This window comes from Meles meles, chromosome 8 (assembly GCF_922984935.1).
Source record: "Meles meles chromosome 8, mMelMel3.1 paternal haplotype, whole genome shotgun sequence".
In the NCBI taxonomy this organism is placed as follows: domain Eukaryota; kingdom Metazoa; phylum Chordata; class Mammalia; order Carnivora; family Mustelidae; genus Meles; species Meles meles.
In genome coordinates, this window is record NC_060073.1 from 78779613 (window position 1) to 78801460 (window position 21848).

Below are 21848 nucleotides of genomic sequence, written 5' to 3' on the forward strand. Positions count from 1 at the left end.
AGCCTGATTCTGATCCGCATCAACAACCTATTAGTGTTCAAGAACTCTGAAATCTTTAATGAGGTTCTCACTGTAGAATTCCAGTCATATGCAAATGAATCATTGAAATTCCTCATTATCAGGAAAACAATGGTTCTTCAGTGAGTTTCTACATCCCCAGAGTGATTACAGTACCTTATGGAGGTAAGCACAACCAGAATAAATTTTTCAGATTTCTTTTATAAATTTTATTTCGTTGTAAGAAAAATTCAGAGACCAACTTGACGGGCACTGGGGATGGAAGAGTTACTGTTCCCCATCAGTTTTGCTTTTCCTTTAACTGGATTTGCTTCCCATGCTCAGTAAGCTACTTGCCCCAGATATTTAAAAGTCAAATATTCTCATTTCTACGCAGGTCTGATTACAACAACTTCAAGGAAATTGGATCGAGAACAGCAGGCAGAACATTTTCTGGAGGTAAGTGCATAGAGGGAACTAGCATTCATTAAAACTGACTTTCACTAAACTTCTTTAACCTTCAATGTAAACTAGAACTTTAATATATTTGAACTACGGATTCCTAAATGAAGATATCTTTCTTGGGCTGCTTGGTTCTGAAGGTGGAGATTTCTGGTACCTTCCTCCGAACACACTCTTATGTGCCAAGCAGGGGTGGTAGAGCGAGCAGCTTTTGCCTTCCTCTGAAAACAAGCAGGTGCATAGCCCCTCTGTCAGTCATCAGAAAAGAAGGTTCAGAAGCAGAGCCCTGGGAGTCTCCAGGGCCTGGAATATGAAGGGAGAAAGAGCCAAAGGGCTGTGATCAGAGCAAAGTACATCATTTGTGAAGACGCGAGTTGCTTTTGCTTCTCATTTCTTTTCTGGGGAGAGGGATGAGGAAGAGAAGCCTGCTAGTTGATTCACTGCCCGAGACAACTGTTTCTGAAACCATAAAATGTACTCCTATAATTCATTAAGACAGAAACAGCAGCAATATAAACTGTAAGAGTGTTATTTCTGGAGGGAAAGAAGAAAACCACCATAAGGCAAGAAATGAGAAAATAGACATGAAGGAGCTTCATGGAACATTCTTTCTATACATATCGAGTATCTTTATTGGGAAGCTTGGAGTCTGGGTAGTATGTATGGCACTGGGATTTCAGTGTGACAGTCTGATACGGAACAGATGACAATGCTTGGAAGCAAGAGCTTTACTAAGGTTTTATCACACATCTGCGCTTTTAAAATGGTCTGTTAATCCCTAAGAATAGCTTACTGGAATCCTCAGGTCCTACACACACACACACACACACACACACACACACACACTCTCTCTCTCTCTCTCTCTCTCTCTCTCTCTCTTCAAATCTCTCCTGGTGTTTTCCTTTAAATCAGTTCACCAGCAATGATTTCTTTAACAAGCCCTGGACCAGGAAGTGGTGCCTAAGGATCCGGGAGCTGCCCGGCCAAGATTCGCTTGCATGGCTAAAAGCTGTTTAATTGCCCTGGACCTCAGTTTCCCCTACTGTGAAATGTGGCAAATAATTACCACTCCATATACCTCAAAGGATTGCTATTAGAACCAACCCTTCTATTTTATATCAAAGTTCTTTTTAAAACTCTTAAAGCATTATACATAATAAAGGATTATTATTATTACCATGCAGCACTGTGATAATCCTTTTAAAACATTGCTATCATCTCATAAAGATGAAAGACTCCAGGCTGCCAAAAAATAATTATTATAATTCTTTTTTCGAAATCATACCACTGGGCTGCAGTTCGCGTTTGGTCCAGAATTAGAGTACATTTGCCAGAATAATAACACCTTATATTATATTTATGTGCTCCTTTTCTTCGCAACAGAGGCCAGGACTCCTGGGGAGGTGGTGTGCTCATATAGTTGAACCCATTACCTGCCCGCAGAGGAAAAGGAGGGTGTCTCATTAGCTGGGGAATCTGCCCAAGACTACTTACCGCCTGGTGCCTGGAAAGGGTGGTGTCTCCTGATGGCAGTGCGAGGGGGAGGTTGGTGCAGAGTGTGACTCTAGGAAAGAGTGTTTTCCAGGCATTTGAATTTACTTCCCAGAAGAATCCTTAACTCTTTTGCATCCTTTACAGACTTACATAAATACTGCCCAAATATTTCCATCTTGAGGGTAACACCACTATATCTGGCACATCATTTCCCAGTACCAGATATTAATCTGCCTGGGGAAGTCGTGCCGCATAGCCGCTAGCCACCTCCCTAGAGTTGTTGGGGGAAATAAGTGTCTGACACCCCGTCTGGGGTCTGGCACTAAGTAGGTACTCAGTAAAGAGTTGCTGTACCTGTTGCGGTTTTATTATTAGCATATAGTGTCATGCATGATACCTAAGCCTTCCAAACATCCGACTTTATCTGCACGCTCCAGGAGAGAGAGTAGCTCCAAGACAGCTGATGTGCAGACAGGAGCCTCAGACAGCAGCCCCTGGACTTGGCCTGGGTCCCAGGGTCTGCCCTGCATGCTGGGGATACAAAGTAAACAGGAAGGGGCCGGGGGGCACATAATAAACAAGTAAAGGCTGTAAGTTCAGACACAAGCTCTCCAAGGCCACTCAAAGAAGTCTCCACAATAGTGTCTGAAAGTGGGGATGGTAGGCAACATCCAATAGACTGGTGAGGAGGGCCTCTTTGAGTAGGTGACATTTGGGACATGAAGCCGAGATTCTGTTCAAGGTCAGTGTGATTACCCAGGCCAGTCTGATTTAAGGGTTTAAAGGCAGAACTGGGTACAGGGGGTAGGAAATGAAGTTGCAGAAGGCAAACAGGGCTGTTGTAAGGATGACACTTTTTTTTTTTTTTCCTGAGGGAGTGGAAAGCCAGCAAGGCTGGGCGACGGGATATGCTTGCCCCAGTGTAAGCTACTCAGCTGAGCCGAAATGGGCCGGGACAGGGCACGGGTAGCAGGGGAGACCCTAGGGAGCTTCTAGAGGGAGCCACTTGAGTCATGATGATGGGTTTGGATGAAGGCTTTTAAAAAAAATAACTAGAGGAGGCAGTTAAAGTTCTAAAAACAAACGTCGGCACTTTGCGAAGCTGGTATCTCCACTCAGTAGCTGAAAATGCGGTGGAAGGCAGGAAGTGTCCACAGGGTGAAGAGTAAAGAACAAAGAAGAGAGCAATTTAAATATATCTCCCTGGCTGGGGCCACACAGCCAGCCTTGTTTGGGGTGAGAAAGAACACAGAAGTAGGAAAAAGCTCAGCGTTGGCTTGGTGTTTGGAGATTGACTGACCGGATACCGTTTGGTTCTGGTGAACCCGAGCACTTACAGGGGCACCGAAGTTACCTAGGTTTCAGTTTGCTGATGTGGCACCTTGGACAGAATGGTTCCATCTTGGGCCTAGAAATCGATTTCAAGTAGGGTAAAGGCAGTCGGTCAAAGGGAAGGGTCTGCTGATATAAACCCCATCATGATTCTGGCTAACAGGCAGCACGCTGACTTTTCTGAATTCTCAGTGTGGAGATCTGAAACCCTGGGAGTCAGCCGAACCAATCCGACTAGCCCCACGCACCCGCCGTCGTTCTGCCATCTCCAGGACCCCCATCATTTCTGCTCTTTCATTCAGTGACCTCTGTGGCTGAGGTTTTCAGCGAATCCCAGTCTTCTTTCTCCCTCAGTCCCTCCATCTCCCCTTTTCCTCTCGCACGCACCCTCTCTTGCTCTTACTTTCTAAATTGTATAGTTCTTCCTCAGGCTACTTTTTTCCTGCATAACTTTGTTGTAATGGTTTCAGTAACATTCCTTTCTTTTTTTCTGGATGGATCATGGAAAGGATGTTGCTTTAACTCAGTCCTCCAAACACTGAGTTAAAATAATACCATTCAGAGTGCAGAATAGAGTTCTCTGCTATCCACAGATTTTTTTTTATAACTACTGATACATTGTGTGAGTTTTAAGTGCTGGGTGTGGGTAATTAACCTCCTGGAGAGCCTTTAATTGCCAAGATAACCCTATGCTCCTCTTAAACTCATATTAACCTTCTGGCTCTATTTCATATCTCTCCTTTCCAATGAAACAAAATTGACTCTTCTTGAAAGGACCCGTTTAGAGGCTGACCTGGTGAGGACATTTCTGAATGCGTAACCAGAAGGGCATTAATGATTTGTTTCTAGTTTGCTGTTCCCATGATAGAAGGCATTTCAATGGTATACCTCTGGTACTCTGCCTGTACACTGAATTAAGATATTTAGCTTGACCACGTATGGGCCATAAGGATTTTTGAGTCTGTAAGCGTTCACCTTCCATGTCGGATGATAAGACGACTGTGGTCACTATCAGAATTCGAGGGATTTGGTAAAGAAGAGCAGCAAAGAACTGTAGAAAGATTCACAAGTTCAACTTAATCTCCTTTGGTGAATTCTAAGTCTTCACTCTTGCCAAATTTGAAGTCTGTTAGATGTAAACATTGGAGTGGTCTTCTGTCCTTACTATAAAATGCAAAAATAGGGGATTTTTTTTTAGCTCACTTACTCTAAGTCATATACATTCCTCAATGATCTTTTATGTTTGTAGCAGAGGTAGAAGGCTAATTCAGGGAAATAGATGAAGGACGTTGATAACGAATGCATAAACGAAATAATGAATAAACGTTTTAGCTTAGCAGTTAGGAAGTTAGCCAGTTAGGAAGTTAGCCCCCTCACTATCAGAGAAGACAACTGTGAAACAGGAATCATTGCAGGGATCACTGACCCCTTCCCTGCACCTGCAAGGTGGGGATAAAATCCCTAACACAGGCTTGGTGTGAAGAGTTATGGGATGACAGGTGAAAAGTACTCAGAACGCTGACTGTCAGACAAGGGTTCCCTGAACAGTGGTGGCTGTTGTCAGCTCTCTGTCTTACTTTTGTCTTCAGAGTGTCTGTTCTAGGACTTGGTCCACAGGGGGCACTCAAAAAATGTCCTGTGAATGAGTGACTACTCTAAGAGGCCCTTGTTCTACCCTCAAGGAGGTGATGGATGGCAGTTTAGGACACCATGAAGTGCATGGGCTTAGAGACAGAAATAATGGAATACACTGCCTCTTTCCGTCCGCCTTGCCAACTTAACTTTGATCCCCCATTTTCTTATCTTTAAAGTGGGGTTCAATGATCCCTACTTCATTGATGAACCACACAGAGGGCCCTGCACACACAGACACTGCTAAACCATTACCTGTCCCTCCCTCTTCCCCATCCACTCCCTTCTCCCCTTGTCCTCAACAAACACCTTGTCAATTCCCTTTCTTTTTCAGTCCTGGCCCCAGTATTTTGAACAGCTTATTGCAGTTCAATTATTCTTAAAAGATATAGCCACTTAAATAATCCTATAGTTCTGGCTTAATTATGTGTGAATCTTTATCTTGCTTCTGAAAGAGTATTATTTGCCTCCCTTTTGATCTTGAAATGCTTCTCTGTTCAGGGCTGGATGGTTCTGATAAAAGTCTTCCAGAGAGAACAGAGAGAGTGATTTTATTTGCAAATCAAAAAAAAAAAAAAAAAAAGATGACAAGGCTGAGTAACCAGCATAAAGACAGGGGATGGGAAATTATGGTGTGTGTGTGTGTGTGTGTGTGTGTGTGTGTGTGTGTGTGTGTGTATAACTTGAAGTAGCCCAGAGAACCTGGTGAGATTTTAGAGTACAGTTGATATAAATAACAAAACACATTACAGAGAGATACACTAGAACTCTAAGAATGTAAATTATTTACTCTCTGTCCCTGTAGCATATCATCCATTGTCCTCTGTAAGGTATATAGTCTTATTTTCTGAGGGAAAAAAAATACTGCTCTTGGGTAAGTTTTTGTAACAGTTCCTCTTGCCTTAGGATGCAAATTGATATCTTTGGTGCATGTACAGCCTTAGTGGTTTCTTCCTTTAGTAAGCCTCTACTCTTGAAATGATGGTAATTTCTGGTGGTGAAGAATTGCAGACCTATTTCAACCCATTAAGCAGTCCGAAGTTTGATAATTTAACTATAAGAGCAATGGAAGTTTCTTTCATTAGGTTCTTCTTTCTGCCACCTTTAAGAAACTTTGAGGAAAGTACCAGCAGGCCTTGAAAAAAGATGGTCTATCTCTGTGCAAAAACAGCATTTGTGGCAGATGTTGGCCTCAGATAGAGTTGGTCCTCACTTCTCCTTCTTCCTGTGTTATGCTGACTTTGACAGAATTAATGAAAATTCACTGTTTTTCCTTTCTGTCTTAAAAGCTTTGTTATGTGCTGATTCTAGGTCTGGCATCGGGCAAGACACCAAGCTTCTGTTACTGTTGCCCACTTTCGCAATGTCATCAGAGTCTAATCTGCTGTTTATTCATGAGTTACTGTAGTTAGCTGCTGTCTTGTTATCAAGGGGCTATTTTTCATTCATATCCTCTGGACACTGCTCCTGCACTGTACAGAGGTAGAAGCTAAGACTTAGGAAAGACAAGAGAGAGCCAAGGTCCCACAGTTCCTTCATAGTAGTGTCCAGGATATGTCTTCTTCTCCTCATAGAACAGTATGGCCCTACACACCTATCAGCACATTGAAATGTGGCCAATGGAATCATCTTTTTCCACTCTTGGTTCACAGAACATTTACTGAGATGTCAGGTCAGCCCATCCTTAAGCATCAGCATATATGTGTATGATAAGAGGAGGTTTTCTCTTAGACTCTTTGGTTTTCCATTTGCCACTCCCGCATCTGCTCCTCTGTGCCCACTATTCTGCCCTCTACGGCCTGCCCAGCTCTGGGCAGGGGTTTGCCCTGCTGGCTACCACCCCAAGCTCCAGGACCAAGTCCCCCCGAGAGGATGCTGTGGCCACAATAGCAGAAGAATAGACCAGGCATTAAGGCTGAATTGCCTGTGTTGAAAGTCATAGGTTGAAGTCCTAAACCTCAGGAGCCCAGAAGGTGACTATGTTTGGAGTCTTTAAAAAGGTAATTAGTTAAAATAAGGCCATGAGGGTGGCCCCTTATCCAGTAGGACCGGTGTCCTAATAGGAAAATGAAATTTGGATAAGGACCCATTCAGAGGGAAAATCATGTGAAGACGCAGAGAGAAGACAGCCATCTACGAGCTAGGGAGAGAGGCCTCATAAGAAACCAATCCTGTCAACACCTTGACCCCAGACTTCTAGCTTCCAGGATTGTGAGAAAATACATCGTTGTGTACTCCATCCAGCCTGTTGTCATTTGTCCTGGCCGCCTGAGCTCACTACTGCAGCAGGCCGACTTCCTACAAGGGCCCACCCCGCCCCTTTCTCCTCATACCACCCCCTCACAAGGCTATAGGAATGCATCCAACTTTATTTACTGAGAGCAGGGGCAACTACAAATATTGTACAACAAGAAAAAAACCTCCACATAAATCTGGGTATTTCCATGTTCCACACTCCGTAACTATGAGTGAGAAGCATCCCCAAGTTAAAAGTCCTCACTGAAGCCTCCCTCATGGCATGCACTGGTTTCTAACTGCTTCTTTCCCCTCAAGTGGCTACTTTTCTGAGGACCTGCTTCCTCCACTGTCTGCAGTGAGGGTTTCCAGCCCATCTTTCCCAGAAATCCTGTAGCTTGGCTCAGGAACAAACCCTTCATTTTAGATTTTTCTAAATCAATGTCATTGTTGTATTTCAAATAGTGCCCCCAAGAGGGCTTAAGCAGGCCAACCAGGGGTGGCCTCTGGCACTACAGCTCCAGTTGAATAAGGGGTATTGGTGGTAATGGTGGTGGTGGTTGTGGTGACCGTGATGGTGTTGGTGGTGGTGATTGTGATGGTGGTGGTGGTGGTGGAGATGGTGTGTGCGCGTGTACTTGTGTGTGGGAACGTGTGCGTATGAGGTAGGAATAACGGTTGCCATTCCCGATCCTGCAGAACAGTCCAAGTTGGTGTGAGCTCTCAAGAGCGATCTCTTGTGAGATCTTCCCAAGAATATCTACATATATATATATACATACCACTTTCTTTTCCCAACTGACCAAACAGTAAGTATTGAATCAAACACACACACATTTGTCCAAGCAAATATGAATTCTTAGAGATAGTTTGCTCAAAACAGAGATTGCCAGAGAATCTTGGGCTGGTAATTCAGAGGAGCATCATGGGTGTGAATGGGGGTGCAGAGGGGCAAGATGACGGTCCCACCTGCCCCTTCCGAAGAGGCTCAGCCAGTGGCGAATGTGGAAGTAGGTGGGCCCAGCTTCATTAGGAAGCCTTGTTTTTTCCAAAACAAAATAAAACAAAAAAATTCTCAAATCAGTTTTATACGTCACATCTCCCTACACTAACGTTGACACGTGCATTTTTTTAAATACAGTAATGAGCCAATGAACTCCTTTTTTTCAACATTTGATAAGAGGGGAAGATTTTGTTTCTTACTCTCTGATAATTTGTAATCCTCTCACGGTAGAGAAATGTACATATATTGTAAAATGCAGTTTATTTTTCATCATCTCTTTGTCCCACATTTTTTTCACAATGTGCCCTTTAGAGCCCCTCAAAATACAAGAAATGAGCCCAGGGCTGTGTCTGAAGAGTCCCTGTTGAGGTTGGAAATGACGGCATGTGAGTACTTGATTAGGATCTTAGCTGAGGACCCCCTTCCCACCCTGTCTCCATCCAAACTGAGGAAGGGAAGCGTTCTTTTGGCCCCTTGGATGACATGGAGTCTCGAGGGTGTCCTGCCTGCTCTGTCTGCCCCTGGCAGTTTTGTACGTCTTAGCTTTGCTTGTCTGTGTCCCTGGTTAGCCTCCCCATGCATAATCTGCAGTCACTTCTAGATGCTGGGAGAGTTGTCTGGAATGAGTCCTTGATTCTATAAATAGCCACCTCTACTTTATCGGTTTGTGAAAGATGGCGTTTGTTTTCCTTCTCCTTAAATCCGAACACTAATTAGTAGAGCAACAGTAAATGAAACCTGTTCCCTTGGACCTGGAAAGGTCCCTCCATCCAGGGGCCCCGCCTGGAAATGGAAATGAGCCGGCTTCTGCAGGCTGCTGGCTAGTGGTGCTGGCAGGCAGAGAGCTCTCCAGGCGGGTCACAGCCTGTTGAGCTGGGCACACAAGCTGCGGGGAGCTGAGGCTTTCTGCTTTTGTTTTCACTTGCGAATCCTTTTGAAAGCCATGCTCTGTGGCTGCTTCCTTCCTGGGCAAGCGCTGATGGGGTCCTGTGGGAGAGAGGAGGGGTGGGAGAGAACCTCTCTCCCAGAGGGTCTGGGATCACATCGGGGGCTGATCCCTTCTCAGAGAAGAGGTCCAGATTCCTTGCATGGCTCTCTGCACAGTCCTGAGGACTCCCCACTGTGAATCCCATGTCCCAGAAGCCCAGGCTGACTTCTCCGCCTAACAGAGTGATGATAAATTGACCCTCTGCCCTGGGCTTCCGCAGCTCCTTTTCTCTTGTGCTCCCTGGTGTGGCTTTCCTAGTTCATTTTGTGCAACCCACTCTCTAGCCACAGAATGATCTGTCCAGTCTGATGTCACTTGGACCCTTCAGAAATCATCCAAGCTTGTGCCCAACACCGGATGCGTATGACCCAGTTGAGCACGTTAAGTCTGTCTTTGGGAAAATAAAAATGTAATGACAGCAGGTTCAGAACATGAGATTCCAACTCAAGTGCCTCTATTAATAAAAAGGAAAACCGACTCTGGCTTGCTTCCTGCTGGCTGCAGACAGCTTTGTTCAAGTGAGCTGTTGTTGCAAGACCTTCCGAGTGACTTGCTTGGGGGTGGGGGGGAGCGGGTTGGGGGCTATCCACCTCATCTCTTTGCGGGCAAGACTGTAGTAAGGGAAAGGCTGAGAGGTATTGGCAGCGGGATGCCGGTTACTGTGAGGAAGTGGGGGCAGTTCTGGATGTCACAACCAAGGAAAACGGGTTATTATGTGAGGGCAAATACCATCAATGCCTTTGAAATTGAGAAAAACGTGTTGCAAATTTGGCTATTTCATCTTTGGGGATGTAGCACTGTATGTATATTTACAGTTCTTCAATCTGACTTAGAAATAAAACACGTCTCATGAAACAATGTCCTTTGTACTGCAGATGTAGACAGAGACAGTTAAAACTTTGGAGACAGACATCGCCACACGCCAGCTGTACCAGCTTTCTCTGTCCAGCCTTATCTAGGCATGTTGCGTGTCTGTTCCCCCTGTTAAGAGTTTAGTGTATGTTAGCTATTATGATGAGCCACTTAAGATTTTTCCATAGGATTTCTGACGTGGTCTTCGAGTGGAAAAATTCAGAACACACAGTGCATCGTATTATGCAATGTATTTTGAATTTTTCTCGTAGTTGTTGAATACACTTACGGTTCTTCATGAGATGACAGCTATAAATGGTAGCTCCTGGTATGTGATACGCCCTCAAGAGAATATTAATTCCTTCCTTCCTTTTCTGAAGAGCCCAAAGCTTCAGAGATTTCTCAACTTCCATTTGCCAATATCCATTTAAAAGGATTGTGACCAAGTAAGTTGGAACGGCTCATCCTCCTGAAGAGTCAGCCATGGGCCTGGCCCAGCTGTGAAGAATGTCACTGAGCCTCTCCTAGAGGCTCTGCAGTCTCGCTGGCTTCCTGAGTCAGAATCGGAGAAGCAACTAAGACATCCAAGATCATATGGGACAGCTATAGCGTTCCCACGAACCCAAGGACTCAGTAAAGTGATTGATTATCCCTGAGACTAGCTTGGGACAGATAGCTAATTTCTCCAGTTAGCTATCTCTAGGCCCTCCCAGTGTTGTTACTAACTCCCAAGGTTTCCCCAGAATAATAACCATTTTAAGGCTTTAAATGGGGGTTAGCTGCTAACAGAGTAAGTACATTTAATATTTAAACAAAAATTGGGATTTTTTTTTCTGTTTTATTCAAATGTCTACACCTCAATTTTAGGAAATAGTAGACTGCTCATGAGATGTCAAGAAAACACACAGTTGGGCACCTGGGTGGTTCTGTCGGTTAGGCGTCTGTCTTCCCCTCTAGCCATGATCCTTGGGTCCTGGAATGGAATCCCGAATCAGGCTCCCTGCTGGGCGGAGAGTCTGCTTCTCCTTATCCCTCTGCTGCTCCCCCTGCTTGTGTGTGCTCTTACTCCCTCTTTCTTGCTTTTTCTCAAATAAATAAAATCTTTCAATTGGCGCACCTAGGTAACTCAGTTGTTAAGCAGCTGCCTTCAGCTCAGATCATGATCCCAGGGTCCTGGGATCCCTGCTCATCGGGAAGCCTGCTTCTCCCTCTCCCACTCCCCCTGTTTGTGTTCCCTCTCTCACTGTGTCTCTGTCAAATAAATAAATAAAATATTTAATAATAATAAAAGAAAACACACAGGACAGATAGCATAATTCAAAATTCATTGCCCTCAGACGGTTCAAGCTATGGCCCTCCTTCAGACTATCCTCAACACTGGTAGCAGGCTCAGGATGAGCTCCCCAGAGAGTCTGCATCTGTTGTTTCCCTGCCTGGCCCTCCCTTTGGTGAAGGTCCCTTGTAGGCTGGAATGCCACAGCTGAGGAGTATTGCTCTTTGTACTCCTAGAATCTAGAACAATACCTGGGACATCATAACCACTGTGACTGTGATGAACTTTCAGAAGGCCATGGGTCACCCACAAACCAGATAATGCATGTTTGCCGGGTTACCAAGATCTACACTGCCCAAAAATTCACAGAAAGCCCACAAGGAGGCAAGAGGTTGGCAGGCCTCCTGCCATGCCAGGCAGCATGCAGGAAGGGAAGTGGGGCGTCACCCCACTGCATTCCAGTCCATACAGAGGCCCAACTGGCCAACCCCAGCGTGCTCGGAGCCTAAAAGCAGTTCCTAAATCACATTAACCTATGGTGAAATCTATCATCCTCAGTAAGTCGTAAATATATAATTCAGAAGGAAGATCATGGATTTTTCATAAGGTGCCCTGTTGTAATTCCTGGCATGCCACTGTACACTCTTAAAGATGCTGGTCAATCTTGAAATGGACATGGGGCTAAACTCCATGCTAATGTATACTTTGCTGTTATGTAACTGAGATAACCCCTACATCTAGGACACTACTTTCAAATAAAATTTTAAAAGTTCGATATTTTTTAAAACGTATGAGTGCTCATTAGCAGCCCTCAGAAGAAGCTTTATGAAAACCTTCTAAAGTAGACAGTTAGTACCAGCCAAGCAAGGGCCTTCGGACCAGTCAAGCCCGGTGTTCTTACTTTCTTCATATAAAGAGGGGCCTTATTTGTTCTTGCCTTATTTTTAATTTGAGTTCTGTGAAAGCAACCGTTTCTCTCCCTTGGCTTACCAAACAAATGACGGGATTTTTCTCTTCTCAGAGTGGGGACAGCCTCTTTGCCACTTGAGAGTACGTTTTGCGAGGCCTCCCCTTTCCATAGTTACCATCCGAAGGCTTCAGATCTCTTCTCATTAGGTGAAAGCAAAGTCAGAAATTCTGCGGTGAAATTTAAGGCCACATTATAGCCTTTGCAGCAGAAGGCAGGGCTATAGCAGATACTCTTGTGAAATGCACGAGTTAGAGACGCGCTCAGTTGGTTTCAGCTAGAGGATATGACGGGGTTTTTATTTAGTGATTTTACAACAGGAGATGTTGTTCTGTCTCTATCAGCAGTAGCCAGGACATGCTTGCCCCACGTTGGAATGACGAATTACAAATCTCTCTGTGCAAGGCCATGACAGACCATGATGTGTGCCTTGCTACATGCACAAAACCATTTACCCATCTTCAAAAATGATGCTTCTGGGAGCAACTCATTTAAAAGTTCCTGTCATATCACAAGGACATCAGTATGTAGGGAAGAATGAACTCAGTGTCTAACGATTTAAAACACGCGTATATGTACCTCAGTGAAAGGAAGGAAATTTGGGTCTATTTGAAAACAGTTCTTTTAGAAATTAAATAGAGAATATAGTAGAATTTTTAGATATAGTTATTTATAATTATAGAGTAATTAGAAACATGTAACTGTGATGCACCAGAAGCATATAATGTATAATACATATTTACTATAAAACAAAGAGAGACCCGGGAGGGAAGGAGAGGGAGAGTGGGAGAGAGATAGACATAAAGATATGCAAAACAGAAGAAGAATTTCACACTCATAATTTACCCATGCCATGACAGAAAGATTGAAATAACTCTACATATTGTTTTGTAACCTTCTTTTTGCATTTTTCAATCTATGGGCATTTTTCTATATTTCATGTGTTAGTGTTAATTTCCTTTTTGCTTGCGTGAGATTGCATTAAACAGCAGTCTGTGGTTGGCTTTTAATGACCTCAAGTAATGGACCGTCCATTGCTGTTTTTGGAAGACTGCGTGGCTACAGTCCAGCCCCCTAGCTCCACCGTTGATACTTTGTAAGTTGGTTTGGTGCCCACTTTCAGGCAGGCATTCAGTTACCTCCCTCTGCCTGTAGATCAACTGGAAAAAAAAACAAAAAACAAAACTGCTGTACATGATCTAAGGTCATCTAGCAGATTATTTCATGCACTAATCCGACTACACACAGGTATGAACAGAAATCCTTCCTTCGGCTGGAGTTATGATCTTCTACCTTAGAGCATTCACTTACTGAAGGAAAAATTACACAGTGTAAGAAAATCTTCACATTAGGTATCTCTGAAACCCTTGAAAAAAAGTCTACTGTATATTAACTCATGTTGTTAGGGATATGACATCAGAAGCCCAATCATGGAAGCTCGATATGGAATCGCAGACATATGAACACTTTACCCACACATAGGAACTACTTTCCTCTCTTGCACTGCAGATTAATAGTCGACCTTCCAACACTTTCTCATTGAGAGGAATATGATACATCATAAGAGTCTTTTCACAAAAGTGCAAGTAAATCCCACAGAATCATGAAACGTCAGCATTAAATAGTACCTCGGAAACTGTCTACGGAATGATGGAGTATTTAGGTCCCAAATTAAAGATCTGGGCAGACATTTGCCAAATGTGGGCACACAGGCAGCATTGACATTTGGCATAGCTGTCTACATTCCCGGTGGTGACAAAGTGAGGAGTAAAAAGAGGGAAAGGATCCAAAACAAACTAGCTCAGGTCTGACATGTCTTTGAGAGGGCACATATGCCTCCCCATGTTGAAAAGCAGAATACCATCAGATGTGCGCACAGACCTAGTGAGAAAAGGGCAGCCTTTACCCATAGCACAGAAGTTCCAACTTGGAGTGTTTGGTAAAAGGGACTCTGGAAAGTCTCTAGCATGTATGCCAAGAACCAGTCAGCTCTGTCCTCAGACAGACTCCATTTTCAGACAATCTTGAAATGTGGTGGTTGGTAGGAGAGGGCAGGAAAAAGTCTGCTTCACTGAAATATCCCATGTTGAGGGTAAAAACGTAAATAAATGTATAATCAATGAATAGGCATCTGTTGTGAGACCAGAGAGTACGAGGTCCTTAATGATCATTTTTGTTTTCCTCCTGACACTGAGGTGTTACTTACTAGACTCACAGTAAGTCCTGGCTGGATAAGATTGAAAAAATGTTCTTGCCCGTCCTCTTTGTTGCGGTTAGACAGAGGAAGGAGAAGAGGAATCCCAACTCGGTTACCGCGAGTTCTTATCCAGGGGGAGATTTAGTTATAGCATAAGGCCCATGTCTAGCTATTTCCAGCAACGTAGTATGTAACGTTAGACATCTGACAAATGGCAAGGCCCGTCGAGAAACTGTACAGGGAAGTTCCGTATATGAGGCTGCCAGATGGGAAGATAAATGTACCTTGCTCATTTGTCTCTACACAGTTCAACTGCATTATGCTGCCTACGATAGGCTCACTTGTCCCCAGAAGGACAGCACGTGGTAGGCTCTGCTTGCTTAATAAATTATATTATCTGGAGATGCCTCCATTTCCAAAGGCCAGACAGAGCGTACGAGGTGCCCATCAGCAGCACTCTGACCAAGCTGCATATGACATTTCCCGCTGCCTGCCTCACGCAGGTGTTGGGGCTTAAGCTCCAACAGCAGATAAAGACTGCAAGTCAGGGGGAAAGGGCAGCTGCCCGAGGTGAGAGGGAGGCCTGGAGAGGGACTCTAGGATCAGGACTCAGAGGTGGGGCTTTGAGAAGGGAGTTGCCCTTGACTGCCACAACCAAGGTTTGAAACAAAAGTTCAAAACCGGGAAGAATGATAAGCAAAGGAAGAGCATTGTTCACACTGCTTTTCTGTTCTCTCCTTGATTGTCATACATTTCAATGGCACCCAGATGTTCCATTATTTTAGCTACCAACTTGGGAAATTACGTTATAGTTACTTTCAAAGTTGTCAGAACACTAACCTCAACAATGACAGTTTATAACCCATTTTCTCTAAAGTGCTTAATTTTTTTCTTACAAGCCTGATGGGCTGGCGTTTAAATAAAGAAAGTCAGGATTCTGAAATTCAATTAGTTTTTGTATATGCAGAGTTATTCTTTGTGCTTATCTCCACATATACTGGATCTCGCACATGCATACTGGGTACATTGTACTTTAACTCTTCCTCCATTTGGGTCCAGATTCGTTAAAAACGGGAAATTTGCTTCATGCCTCCGTGTTGAATAATCATGATCTCCGATTTTAGACTCAACTATTTAAATTCTCTTGGCATGCAAATGTATGCATTTTTTTCCAGAAAATTAAAGACTAGTTAAAAAAGAGCAATTTTATTAATTTTGAAAATGCATATTTCCCTGTTGAATAAAAAACACAATGGTATGTATATCATATTTTACAACCGATTTATTTAAGATTTCTCAGGAAACTCCATTTGTAATCTCCCGTTGCAAGGGGATGAATTTCTTCAGTTGTAATGCCTGCAGCATTCTTATGGTAATTTTGAAATTGGGAGACTTGGCCACATTCATAAATGGTAACTGTAGAAAATCGGCCACTTTCAAATCAAACAAAAGCAGAGAGAACCTTGAGGATACTTTTGAAAAGAGGAGACTATTTCTAACAAGTCTAGTTACACTGTCTGTTCCTAAAGCAGATGAATGGGAGAGTTCTTATAAGAGTATTGCTGTTGCTTTTTTGGTATAGGCTGCTTATATTATCTGTCCCTACAGTACTTAGCACCCTCTTGAACTCAATAAATATGCGGTGGTGATAATATTATTGCTCAGAATTCATTTAGCGCTTTCACATCTTTTAAGTGTCACAATGTTCTGCCTACTAGGTGCAGGGAATTTTAATTTAATGCTCATTCTGAGGCTTAAAGCTTGGAAGTGTAATGACCCATGTGAGATAATCCTCCATTCCAGCAGGACAGTTTTGGAGCAAAGCCATTGGGTTGTCCAAGTATTCATTAAAAAGCAGAGAAATCTTACTTCCCACACTGAAATTCAGGGGCTCAGTGTACTGGGTTTTCCATTCTCTACCTTCCAAGACATCCACATCATAGTTCCCTCCAACAGACCAAAAAAAAAAAAAAAAAAAGAGAGAGAGAGAAATAGAGAAAATACAAATATATCTATGACAATTAAGTAGCTCTGACCAATTTCAATCAAGCTGTTACCCTAAAGCAGCCGGGGGACAACAGACTAGCACATGAAACAGTAATTAATTGTAGGGCAGTACATAATAAGATTACATACCTAATTGTGAGAAATAACATATATGTCCTATAAGAGTTAAGGGCTGTGTTTATCTGGAAGGACTTCATGGAAGACAAAGGACTTGGCCTGGGCTTTGGATAAGAGGGGAAGCAATGTAAAACAAGAGAACATGCATCATCCACATGCAGACAGAGAGAGGGATGGCTATGGCACCTTGGCTGACTGTGACAAGATCAGCCTACCTGCCGAGGGAAGTAGGATTTGGAGAATAGTGGAAGGGGAGACCAAGATATAGTAGTGTTGACCAGAAACATGAGGAAGTACAGAGCAATGAAAGGTTTCTGAGCAGCGTGAAGACATGATAAAAGTTGTATACAAAGACAATTGGTTTGGGTGTCTGGGTGGCTCAGATGGTTAGCATCTGCCTTTGGCTTGGGGTTATGATCCTGGGATCCTGGGATCGAGTCCCACATCGGGCTCCCTGCTTAGTGGGGAGCCTGCTTCTCCCTCTGCCTTCCCTTTTTCTCTCTGTCTCTCATGAATAAATAAAGAAAATCTTTTAAAAAATGCTCTGGTAAAAGAGGTCTTTGGAATAAGAAAAGGACTGGGATCAGACCAGTCAGTTGGGAGGCAGATTCCGGTGTAAGGGAAAGGCTACCCATTCACAGATGTGGGTATCAGGAAGATGAAAGAGACATAGGAACACAGGCAAAGCTCTGGGACTAAATGGGAGACACGGAAGGAACCAGGGTGGTTATTTCCCACAGTTGTCAAAAGCTAGTGTTCAGTAGCAGACCCATAGAGATATATTGTAAGAATGGTTGGCTTCTCCATGTTTCTTCCCTTTAGATGAAGTGACCTGCCATCAGGCCAGCTGCTACCTGCTTGGTTAGCCCCTTCTCATTCACCATCAGATATGATCTCAAGCTCGATCTGCTCTTGTCTTGTGCAAAGAGAAGACTTTCATTAGCATTTTCTGAAAAGAAATAGAAGTTCCTTCTTTTTTATTGTAAATTTACATGTATTTCAGCTTTATTCATTTCCATAATGTTCTTGACTCTGCACATTGTGACCACTCTGACAACTGCAGTGTTTCGAGCACGGATGATTTTGACTTAGGGTCCAAGTGTTTTAATATTCTCCCTCATTACATGTATGTTTGGGGTTCATCCCTGAGGTGTAGACAGTTCACCGTAGACAGTTCACAGCCACTTTGTCTGATGATACCATCATCCCAATGGAATCCCAGTGACTTGGAGATGAAATCTAGAGAGAGATTCATTGAGGGAAGGGAGGGAAGTTTCCCTTTTGTAACTGTAGTAACAGTCAAATGTAATGGAGAAGAGAAACCAGTGGTGCATTTCCTTAACCGGAAGGAGTCCACTGCTATAGACTGGAAAGAGCCTAGGTGTAAGCTCAAGCTGACTAGGGTCTGAATCAAGATTCTGCCATCTATTTGCTGAATGATCTGGAGCAAATTCATATTCTACAATAGTTTCTGTATCCTTGGCTGTCGAGTGGGGCTAATAACAGCCACCTCGTTGGCTTGTTGTAAGGAGTATATAGAAGGCCTATGTAGAGAGAATAGCAACATGCCTTGCATAGAGCAATGTATCAGTTACTGTTAGTTTCCATCTTGTTTAAGGCAAAAATCCCTGCACATTTCAATGTCCCTCCTCCCTAGCACAGTTCTAGGATCATCAGTAAGTATTTTTGCTCCATGGATACAAAAGCAGAAGCACATTTTGAGAACTAGGAAGAGCAGCAAAATCCATAGTCAAATATCCCTATTTGCCTTCCAACGAGGAAACCTAATTCAGCTCTTCCATATAATTGTGGGTGTGCGCCTTGCACTTCTAAAGGTGAGCCGCCTTATCCCATCTCACAGGTCTGTCAGGAGGCTCATGATGACTCACCCTCCTGCAGATCAGGGGGCTAATTATGTTATTAGAATGTCAGAATTATCTGGAATGGTTCTGTCACCCACCTAACAAGAGAGGTAAGTTCGATACTGCTGTATTCGAAATGCCTGAAAAATGTGAATGATGTATGAGGTGATGTATGAACATATATGGAAGATTTTTTTCAAAATGTTTTATGACAGACTTTTTTCCTTTCACTCCTGTGCTTTAGCTATTACATTGTTCTTTAACTTAAAATTGGTTTTAGTTCATGTCTACAATAATTCCTTCAGTACCTAGGATTGACAGGTTCTGTGCTTCATGTGATAAGAAGAGTAGGTGAATAAGACTTGGCCCACTGGGGCCCCCAGCTCTCACCACTTGCAGAGTAGGGGGTCCCTCCATCAGGACAAAATTATCAGTCATGATATTTATTCATCAAAAGATTTTTACTAACATTATTAGGAAAGAGGTAAACTAGGGGGTGCCAAAATGGCATTCAGCTAGATGGCCTTGGTGGGTTCTAAAAATGGCCACGGATGTTCACAGTTCCTCTTTGTCAAGAGGTAGAGACTTGGATTGGTGACTGCTGGGACCAAAAGCCTCCTGCAGAAGTGGTGTGCAGTTTCTGAGCCTAGTCCCAAGAGACTTTCCTTCTGTTCTTAGCATGTTTGTATATCCTGAGGCTTTGCTTATTTTAGTGATGTGATCACTCCTCAGAGGCCAGATAGACCTCCCATGCAAAGTGGTTTGAATGTGGACTCATGATGCCACACACACACACGCACACACACACACATTGGGTATGGAAGAGTTTATTACCCCAGTAATGCACTTTCAGGGAGAGCAATATAAACTTCCAAGCTGGTTCACAAGCAGCTTGAGCAAGTTAGGGAGAGGAGACAGTTTTAAGGGTTATATGGTGGTTGGAGCTAGGGTGAGCGCTTCTGCCCTGGGGCTGAGCAAACATGATCTGAACTTCCTGCCAGCACCAAAGGCAGGAGTAGCTGAGCTTTCTTATCAGCTTGCCTGGATGTGGAGCAGAAGGGGAGGAAAGCGTGGTGGGGCCTGAAAGCTGGCAGCAGTCAAACTGAAAAATGTAATCAAATTCTTTATTCCTCCCTAGTGTAGATGTCCTCAAAGTATATCACACCTGAAATTATTTTTTCTTTGTAACTTATTATTCCTATATCTACCCTTTACAGATTATAAACTGAGTAGAGGCTGGAATCAAGTCTGCATTGTTCTCCACTGAATCTTCCTCCCTCTAGATGGGTACTTGACATATAATAGATGCTCAATAAATAATTGTGTCCGAATGGATTTCTTTAGGTGAACAGTAGTTTCTTTGCATCCAATTCTGATGCTTAGAGTCTTATTGGAGAATTGCTGTACTGCAGGTTATTTTAACAATCTTAAGTTTGAATCTAGTGCTCTGCATCTCTGGTGAGTTGATACCCCCCAAAGGAATGACTCAGAAATCTTAGTCTTTGGTTCTTCTCTATGCTTTGAGCTATGTCCTTGTATTGAGTTAAATTTCCAGAACATCATATACCTGGATCAGGTTGCTCTGGCTTCCCATGGAAATCTTTTTACAGCAGTACATTCTTGGTTTTCATTGAAGCTGTTAACATTACACAGCCTGTCACTGAATGTTTTGTAGAAGTCCTGCTCAGAACACCGCCCTCCTGGTTATTTCCGATTTCCTAGAAAAGACCCCTACAGCAGGCTCTCAGAGTTTACCTTTGGGGCTAAGGGGCACCTCCTCTATTACATGAGGAGTTTAGCCATCTGTTATAAAAGTCGCCGCTGTGCTGGCGGTGGTAGCTTCCCTTAACCAAGATTTCCTCATCGTATTATCCCTACCAGTCTCATACCCAGCTCTTGTCTTTGTACCTTTCTATTATCATATCTATAATGTGTATAACATATGTATAATATATATCATGTATATAATAAATGGACACGTACTCTGGAGATGTACTGGAAGGAAGTCCAAGGAAGACTTTCCTTTCCATTACCTGTCCTCTGTTTCAGGGAGGACTGGTGCTTAAGGAAAAACTGAGCACAATGCTATCAGGTCAGTGTGATTCACCTTTCTGTTTCCCATAGCAAGCTTTCAGTGGTCAATAAAGTTTGCTGCATTATTCTGCCTTGAGGTTTTGTCCATCCCATTGGGGCTGAATTAACGCCATTGATGGCCAGAATGTAGAGAATGTAGGGATCTAGAATTTCAAATGCATCCATGTTCCAGAGATCTTTCAGAAGCTATCTTTTGAGTAGAATAGAGGTTGATTTTTCATCTGCGGCCTCTCACTACTAAATACAGTGCCTGACTCTTAGGCTCTGAAAGCTATTGTGGACTTATTATTTACTGACCTTCAGGGGCACTCTAATATCTTTGAAACGTTGGGATTGGTTGTCTTCTTTTACCTAAAGCTTGATACACTGAAAATGAACCAAGAACTCACTGCTAATGTAGTTGTTGTTGTTGTTGTTTTTAAAGATTTTATTTATTTGAGAGAGTGAGAGAGCACGCAGGCACGCTGGAATGGGGGTAGGGGAAGGGGCAGAGGGAGAGAGAGAAACAGGCTTCCTGCTGAGCAGGGAGCACTACAATGTGGGGCTCAATCCTGGGACCCTGGGATCATGACCTGAGCCAAAGGCAGATTCTTAACTGAAGGAGCCCCCCAGGAGCCCCTAATGTAGCTTTAACCTACAATTTAAAATGTGTGAACAATATAGTCCAGTTAGCCTTTTCTTAAGGAAACAGATGGGCACATGTACAGTGAACTATAGAGATAGTGTCCATAAAATGAATCTATCTGCTTGTTATTTCTTACAATTGAAGATACGTTTTCATTGAAAGCATGTCTTGAGATACCGGACTGTGAAGCATTTGGTGAAGAAGGACTTGTGGCTTGGCAGGGTTGCAGCCTGGGGTGGGGGAAGCAGTAGAATGGTCCCTGACTCCTTGACAATCTGCAGCACATCCCCCACTCTCTTCCTGTGCCCTTTTTCCTTCATCCCATTTCTAGGTCCCACACCCCATCTTCTGGAGCCTAACTCCTCCCTGCCTTTGCAGCGATTTCAAGGGTCTTGATAGCCATCTAAATTTGCTTAAATTTTTTGCATTGAATTAAAATGATTTAAACTATACCAGGGCTTCAAGTTCAAAATCTGCTAAATAAGTTCTTTAAGGCAAATATTTAAACTTGGCTTTTGTTGTCCTCTTAGGATTTCTATGTGAGAGTCCAGGATTCTAAATGCTATGGCATTGCTTAGTAACAAGACCTGTGTGTGTTGCAATATGGGTTAATTGGGCTAATGCAGGAAACACATTAGCGCAAATGAAGTGGGATGTATCTTATCAGCTTTTAATGACAGAAAAATATGAAGCAAAAAGCTAAGTCTCTTT

The 21848-nt window shown here is 43.3% G+C and overlaps 1 protein-coding gene across 1 annotated transcript in view; it reads left to right on the forward strand.

Annotated features, from left to right (window-relative positions):
* FAT3 (FAT atypical cadherin 3) overlaps positions 1-21848 on the forward strand; it is a 662119-nt gene that overhangs the window by 477648 nt on the left and 162623 nt on the right. Inside the window, exon 4 of the mRNA XM_046016531.1 lies at positions 395-456. Coding sequence (XP_045872487.1) covers positions 395-456 — 62 coding nt within the window. The remainder of the gene's footprint in view (positions 1-394; positions 457-21848) is intronic.